Raw genomic sequence first — 8477 nt, forward strand, 5'->3', positions numbered from 1 at the left:
GTGTAACTGCCGTTTCTCACCTACATCGATACATTGTAACTGCCATCTCTCACTTCTGTTGATACATTGTAACTGCCGGCTCTCACCTACATTGATACATTGTAACTGCCAGCTCTCACCGACCTTTATACAGTGTAACTGCCGGTTCTCACCTACATCAATACATTGTAACTGCCGTCTCTCACTTCCGTTGATACATTGTAACTGCCGGCTCCCACCTACATTGATACATTGTAACTGCCAGCTCTCACCTACACCGATACATTGTAATTGCTGGCTCTCAGTTAAGTTGATACAGTGTAACTGCTAGCTCTCACCGACCTTGATACAGTGTAACTGCTGGTTCTCACCTACATCTATACATTGTAACTGCCGACTCTCACTTCCGTTGATACATTGTAACTGACCCCTCTCACCTACATTGATACATTGTAACTGCTGGCTCTCACCTAAATTGATACATAACTGCCAGCACTTACCTACATTGATACATTGTAACTGCCGTCTCTCACTTCCGTTGATACATTGTAACTGCCGTCTCTCTCCTAAATTGATACATTGTAACTGCTGGCTTTCACCTACCTTGATACATAACTGCCAGCACTTACCTACATTGATACATTGTAACTGCCGTCTCTCACTTCCGTTGATACATTGTAACTGCCGTCTCTCACTTCTGTTGATACATTGTAACTGACCCCTCTCACCTACATTGATACATTGTAACTGCTGGCTCTCACCTAAATTGATACATTGTAACTGCTGGCTTTCACCTACCTTGATACATAACTGCCAGCACTTACCTACATTGATACATTGTAACTGCCGTCTCCCACTTCCGTTGATGCATTGTAACTGCCGTCTCTCACTTCCGTTGATACATTGTAACTGCCGACTCTCCGTTAAGTTGATACATCGTAACTGCCGGCTCTCATTTACATTGATACATTGTAACTGCCGTCTCTCACCTACCTTGATACATTGTAACTGCCGGCTCTCACCTACCTTGATACATTGTAACTGCCAGCTCTCATTTACATTGATACATTGTAACAACCTGCAGCTGTATGAGAATGACTAGGAGGGGTTTTCGGCCAATGAATTTAAGCAGTCATGTTTCCATTCACCAACAGCAAGCAGAGTTTAGCCATTTTAAATAGGCCAGATTGGTCTCTCCTTATGATCTTGTGATAGGATTTTTCTTCTGAATTGATTTTGGGCCATTGGCTTCGATGCTCTATTCATTCCTCTGTCCTGGCTTCAGGTGTTGTGCCCAGAGTTTACAGGTGGATGTTGGCGGAAAGCAGTTTGATTGGCAGTTCAGTCCTCATGTCTTATATCACTGTTGTGTGTGTGTATACTGTATATACCCACATGTGTTAGTAGCCAGCAGTCTGTGGGGTGGAAATGTTACAAATTAAAAAATGGGACCACAGTTGTATAATAGGCGAAGTCTATGAAAATGATCAGACACGGATACAAACTACTACTAGCGCCATAAATATACATAAATCCATGTACGCAGCATGGATAAATAGAGTTGTGCATGTGGAGCATCAGACTATCAGCAAAGTAATAGGGTGTTGCCTGCAGTGTCCCAAGCCTTTATACTGCCTGAGGCAAAGTGTGAAATGGCGCCCCCCCCCCCCCACCACCCTGCCACCCGCACAAAAACACCAGTTATTTTACAAGCACTAATACACCCAACACAAATGTAAACTATTGAGACTTATTTGAAGTAATAGTCCCCCCAGTAGTGTTCCCCTTTATGGTCTCCATAGTAATAGTGGCTTCAGCAGTAATACTGACCCCGTTAGTAGTCCCAATAGTTATAGTGACCTCGTTAGTGCCACCAGTAGTAACAGTGACTCTCAGTGACCCCTTCATGGTCTTAATAGTAATAGTGATCCCCTAATGGCGCCAGTAGTATTAGTGACCTCGTTAGTGCCCCCAGTAGACTCAGTGACCCCCTTCATGGTCTTAATAGTAATAGTGATCCCCTAATGGTGCCAGTAGTATTAGTGACCTCGTTAGTGCCCCCAGTAGACTCAGTGACCCCCTTCATGGTCTTAATAGTAATAGTGATCCCCTTAATAGCGCCAATAGTATTAGTGACCCTGTTTGTAGTTCCAGTAGTATTAGTGACCCCGTTTGTGTCCGCAATAGCAATATTGACCCTGTTAGTCGTACCAGTAGTTATAGTGACCCAGTTAGTGCCCTCAGTAGTAACAGTGACTCCCATAGTGACTCCCTAAATGGCCCCAGCAGTTATAGTGACCTCGTTAGTAATAGTGACTCCCAGTAGTGGGTGCAATAGTAATAGTGCCCCTCATTATTGGGACCAATATTATTAGCGTTCCCATTAGTGTCTCCAGTGTTAACTACCATAGTGGTTTCAATAGTAATAGTGACCCCCTTAATGGCCCCAACTGTAACAGTAACCCCCATAGTGGTCCCAGTAGTCATAGTACCCATGGTGCAGCGTCACTGTACATCACCTCTCTTCTGTCCGTGCACCTCCCAGCCCACACATTGAGATTAAACGCCCCTCTAATTCGATCCTCACATACTCGCCGTCAGGACTTCTCTAGAGCAGCACCAGTACTCTGGAATGCTCTACCCCAAAACATCCGGACAATCCACAATGTGCGGAACCTCAGACGCACCTTAAAAACGCACTTCTTCAGGGAGCCATACCAAATGTCCTGACCTAATCCTCCACCCCTGCAACATGCCCCCTGCACCTCCCTATGGCTCCCCACACCTTCCACTTTATATTAATTATTATTATTATTAATTATTCTCATAATGATGCAGAATGTAGTTCTGTGCAATTCTCTAAGGGTGTATCACACATGCTAGGCTTAGATACAGCATATAAAACAAATGGGTGCCATCACAGATAATGACCTGGCACTGACTGGTGCCAGGACTCCCCCCCTTGTATTGTTGTCAGGAGTGAGGGGGAGCGCAGGTAGAGGGCCGGGTGAGGATGTTTGGCTTCCAGGGGGCTTAGATAGATCTGACAGTATCACACATGATAGGCATAGCTACAGCAGACAGTTTCACACTTAATAGGCTTAGATACAGTGCCTTTGTAAAGAGTCACACATGATAGGATTAGATACCGCAATTTAGCAGACAGTATCACACATAAAATGGTTAGATAGAGTGGGTCAGCAGACTGTATCACACATGAACAGATTAGATACAGCGGCTCAGCAGATAGTATCACACACTATAGGAATAGATGCACTACTCAGCAGACAGTATCACACCTGATAGGATTAGATACAGCAGTTCACAGCATTTCATACTCCTGTTGAAAGAAATGACCCCCAGCCTTGCAGAGGAGATAAATCCCTTTATATAGAGCTGTATATCCGGTAATGAGGACACGACGTACACATGCTAATAATCGCTTCTCCAATACAAAAATAGTCTTTGTTGACATTAGCGCTAAAATACGATTCTCATCCGATCCCAATTCCAGTAGATATCAGCTGTTCACACATAATAATGCGCAGATTTTATGCAGATTTACGGGCAAACTAGACCTCATGCTGCCTCGCAATACATAACGCTGCAGCACTGCTGGCCAGGAAGCAGAAGGGTTAAATAGCCAACCCCTTAAACACGGGAATTCACAGAGTACAGCAGATTGGGCAGTAATGAGCATGTGAGACAGCCCTATGCGTCGGAATCATTAAGGCCGGCCCACTGTGTCAGGTTTTATCAGTTTTCCCCCATCTTAATATAATGATAATTAAAAAAAGCGCCAAAACGTGAATCCGACGTCGAGACTAAACGCCAATAATATAGAAACACTCGTAATGTTCTTCCAAGGAGCTGAAACTCTTTTAAGATGACCACAGACCCAAAAGAACTGGCTGATCTGGTAAATCATAAGTGGGTGGAGCAACATTTGGCGCACCCATGGTGAAAATCTGCCACTTCTGACCAATGGAAATTAGTTTTATTTGGATTAATGAAAGGCATCAAATGTCCTAAAATGTTGTTCTAGCCATAATGATATGGGGCAGAGCTGAGAAGGGCCAGAGGGGCATTTACCCCGAATGTGTTTGGGGCCAGGGTTGGCGTTCGGCCTTTATCATGGTATCCAGATACATGGCTAGCCATACTAACAATAGAGTTATAGTTTAGAAGCGTAGGGGACTGGAGAGGCATTTTCCCCAAAGTGTTGGATGCCAGGGGTGGCACTTTGTCTTGACCAAGGTATTTAGATACATGATAAGGATTGATAAGGCATATCTTAGAAAAGTCGGAGGGGCATTTGCCCCAAGTGTTGAGTGCCAGGGATGACACTCTGCCTTAACCAGAGTATTTAGATACATGACTAATGATAGTGGCATAGTTATAGGGACCTGAGGGGCATTTGTCCCAAGTGTTGGATGCCAGGGGTAGCAATCTTTCTTGACCAGAGTTATTTAGATACAGGGCTAGTCATACTAACAATAGAAGCATAGCATGGGGGTGCTGTGGGGGCATTTTCCTCAAGTGTTGGATGCCAGGGGTTTCACTATTCCTTGACCAAGGTTATTTAGATACATGGCTATGCATACTAATGATAGGGTCTAACTAAGATGCCCCAAGTGTTGGGTGTCATGGGTAACACTTTGCCTTGACCAGGGTATTTAGCTACATGGCTAGTAATACGAATAATAGGGGCATAGCTTAGAAGTGACAGCGGGGCATTTGTTCCAAGTGTTGGGTGCTAGTGGTGGCACTCTGCCTTAACCAAGGTATTTAGATACATGGTTAGTCATACTAACAATAGAGCCATAGCTTAAAGGGAGTGCATTTATCTCAAGTGTTGGGGGCCATTGGTCACACTCTGTCTTAACCGGGGCATTTAGATACACAACTAGTCATACTAACAATAGGGGCATAGCTAAGAGGGGCTGGAGAGGCATGTGCCAGGGGTGGAAATCTGCAATGATCATGGTGTAGATACATGTCTAGGACATCAAACTGAATTTTGGCCTTAAGTGAAGGAAAGCCTACAGTCAGCCAAGTTGAATGCCCCATGTGGGGCAATGCAAAAATTGTACCCATGCCCCGATTTTCTGACCTGGTAGAGTACTAAAACCTTCCTAGGACTGGAAGATCTTTGTCTTTATGGTCAATGTGGTGTTGCAATCTATTATTGGACCACCCACCCATTGTTACCATGTATCGGGAACCATGCTGAGCGAACGATAGAGTGGAATGGTTAGGTTCTTTGGGACCTATTAACCCGACCCGGGTAATGGCTTTAATGCGTGAGGTATCGGTAGAGCCTGGATGCTCTGAGGGAAAAGCGAAGGAGGCAGACACTGCAAGACTTTCTGCATAGCTATAAGATACAAGGTGGCGGGTGTATTCCCCACCAAGTAGTTGAATTTGTCCTCTCCTAGTAAAGGATTCCAAAAGTCCGGATTATCTCGAAGGATCTTCCTCATCTTGAAGTTCAAGGAGGGGGAAAAAAGTAGCAGATAATACAAGCAGAGTTTTTTGGAGTCCACATTGACTTTGGAGCTCCATAACTGCTCCAAAATGACATCCAACGGGGTCTCCCCTTTGCGGTCCATGATTTTTGGGGATGCTCCATTGCCTAGGAGGATCAAAACAGTTTCCGCGCTCAAGAGCTCGCAAGCCAGGTGGAGAGGGGTCTTCCCGTCTGATAGATGGAAGCAGCTGGCCCTGTTGATGTAGGAGTTCAGACTCGGCAGCTTGTGGGACATCTTAATGATCATGATTAAGATATCTCGTCTGTCGTAAGTGACCGCCAAAGCTAAATGGGGAGCCGAAGGAGGACAGCAGCAGAACTTGATTCCTGGTACCTTCAGAGCTTCCTCCGGGAAGTGAGACAGCAAATATTGAGCATATCGCAGGTGATTATGCACCACGGCATACATCAAGGCATCGGATGGAGAATAACATCTCATGCCCGTATCCTCATCCCATTGGAAATATTCCATCGTCCTTATCTCCTCCAGTTTCCAGACGGGCTCCTGGTCCCGGACAGCCTGGTAGAACATATACGAATAGAATTTGCATTGCTCGTCTTGCAGGCTGACTTGGTTGCTACACATGTCTCCTTCCAACAGCGGTAAAGGCTGGAACAAAAGGGGAAGACTCCCTGACCTCCTTAAAGGCTGCTGGTAGGGAAGAGGTGATCGACCACCGTCATACAGTCCTTGCATAGAGAAGCATAGTCTCAAGCCACCATTGCGGCTGCAGGTTCATCGTGTAGCAGGAGCCTTCGGATGATTTAACCCTTAGCAACCCAGGCTTTTTTTTTTGCTTCTCTCCGCCGCTGTTCCTTTCTTCTCGTGTCATGCAATGACATGGGACCCCTGCAAAAAGGCTTGATCAGCAGCAGCAGCAGCAGTAGTGGGCTTGTACATCCCTGTAACCCCTGATGGTAGGAAACCCCTCCTTCCTCCTCCCCCAGCCCCTTGCAGCTCCATGCTACATGCACATTGTGTCAATCTGTTCTCACCGCCGCCCCGCTCGCTCGCAGTGCTTACTGCAGTGGTAGCAGCCGGTCTTGACTGCTCTGCTTGCAATGTCTGGAGGATGGGGGTTGGGTATAGCATGCAGTCCTATGAAAGGGCTGGTATTATATATTATAGCATGTCTATAGAAGCTGATATATTGGACTGATAACCAAGTGAGCCAATTGTTTGCTTTGATTCAACGAATTTGGGTCAAAGTCATTCGAGATCTGCAGAAATTCGGAGCGGATGGCGGTTGACAGCAGAGTTTATAATTTGCGGGTTGGTATTTATAGGACTGTTGATTATAGTAACGTCGGTAGAGAGGCGGATGAAGCGCTTCTGCAGGTGACGCAGCGATGTTTAAAAATACGACTGCAGATCCTGTGACTGTAGAAGAACGTCAAGGGTTGTGCCGCCAAGAGAGCGGGGACTAACGGGATGATGGAGGAGGTCGTTATCCTCTACGCTTCTGTTCTTGCGTCAAAAGAATTACATTTTATGTTTGTTTGTATAACATTTTAAGAGAGTTACATTCTAGGTTCGGTGAGGCATGAAAATAGTTCCAACAGTTCAACAAACTCCTCTTGTGAAATCCTCTGTGCTGCGGGGATCTGCGCAATTCTCAGTCTGTGACCTCCTACCGCCATTCCTGTCTTCATTAACATCAGTTCAGTCTCCAGGTCATTGCCTCCCAGAAGATGAACATGCGGGTCTCCTGAAATCCTCTGTGCTGCGGGGGATCCTGCTCACTCACACAGGCGTATGTGTCCCGTGTATTTGGGCGGTTTCAAACTAACGTATTTGCGGAGGCATATCCCCATCTGAAAATCTCACCCGTATAACGTGACGAAGCGAAGCCTTTAATTCCAATTGATTCGTTCAGGCAAACGGGGTTTTTTTGCTCTATCTTTGTCCGTGTTACGCAGCAAGACTTCTATGGCGGCTTAAAAAAGGGAGGGGGGAGTTACCCTGCGCACAATGGAGGGAAAAGAAGACGGAACGCCCTAATTTGGCATTTAATTGACAATCTAATCGACAAGAAGGGTGTAACACGCGAGTGTGTCAACGGGCATTTTGATGGAAAGAAACGGGTCTATCTGCTGGCACGGACGTATCAGCCCGCTTCCTGCCATCTCCCAACTTTGTATAGGGGCAAATACATTCCAAACCGGCGAATGTATATGCGCATACGTTGGTCTGAAACTGCCCTCATACACCTTGAATACGCAGTACACAACAAACATACATGTACACGTGTACTTGCTGGGTATGTTAAGTTCCCAAAGACTGCATTGGTGCATATTAAACACATAATACGCATCAAAATATACCCTGCCGCGTCGGTTTGAGCGGCCCAATAGAAATCAATGGGCTTTTAGCACCTTGTATCATGTGCATGAAAATATGTACCTATGTAGTGTCCATCATCCTGGTCCCCTCCATTATTGTCATACATGTATGTCTTATGTGGATGCACTGTGCAGAACCGTCATGTCTATTTTCTGTATGTATGTTGCACAGCTGCAGTGTCTGAAGGGTTAACCTTGCTAAAATCACTGCCTGTGAGCTTGGCTGCATGTTGATTGTATCTATTTCTCAGTGAGAATGAGTGTCTGAGAGCTGGAAGGGGTTTTCTTCTATCTGTGTTGGAGCAGGGTTCCATCTTACCTGCTGCTCATAGCTAACATAGAGCCGCATGGGAGCACCATCAGCTTCCGTGTTGGTGAAGATGGAAGAAGAGGAACGGCATCCCGTAGCGCCTGAGGTGTGGATGGGAGAAGAGTGGGGTCCATCTTCCTGGCTGAGGAGCACCCACCTACCACCTGAGGGTTTGCTACCACAGAGGCACATGAGGGCACTATCAGCCCTTGTGTCGCTGAAGATGGAGGAAAAGGAGAGACCGCCGGACCGTATGTGAAGCGCATGGGAATGGGTGAGTCTAAGGCCTCATGTCCACTGGGTAATTATATTTAG

General features: G+C 46.0%; 1 protein-coding gene across 1 annotated transcript; it reads right to left on the reverse strand.

Moving 5' to 3' along the window:
* Positions 1-3368: 3368 nt before the first annotated feature.
* On the reverse strand, positions 3369-6383 carry LOC136619694 (ankyrin repeat domain-containing protein 9-like). Its single transcript, XM_066594462.1, has one exon. The coding sequence runs from the start codon at positions 6204-6206 to the stop codon at positions 5253-5255; it is 954 nt and encodes a 317-aa protein (XP_066450559.1). The 5' UTR covers positions 6207-6383; the 3' UTR covers positions 3369-5252.
* Positions 6384-8477: the final 2094 nt, after the last annotated feature.

Source organism: Eleutherodactylus coqui, chromosome 3, assembly GCF_035609145.1.
Source record: "Eleutherodactylus coqui strain aEleCoq1 chromosome 3, aEleCoq1.hap1, whole genome shotgun sequence".
In the NCBI taxonomy this organism is placed as follows: Eukaryota; Metazoa; Chordata; class Amphibia; order Anura; family Eleutherodactylidae; genus Eleutherodactylus; species Eleutherodactylus coqui.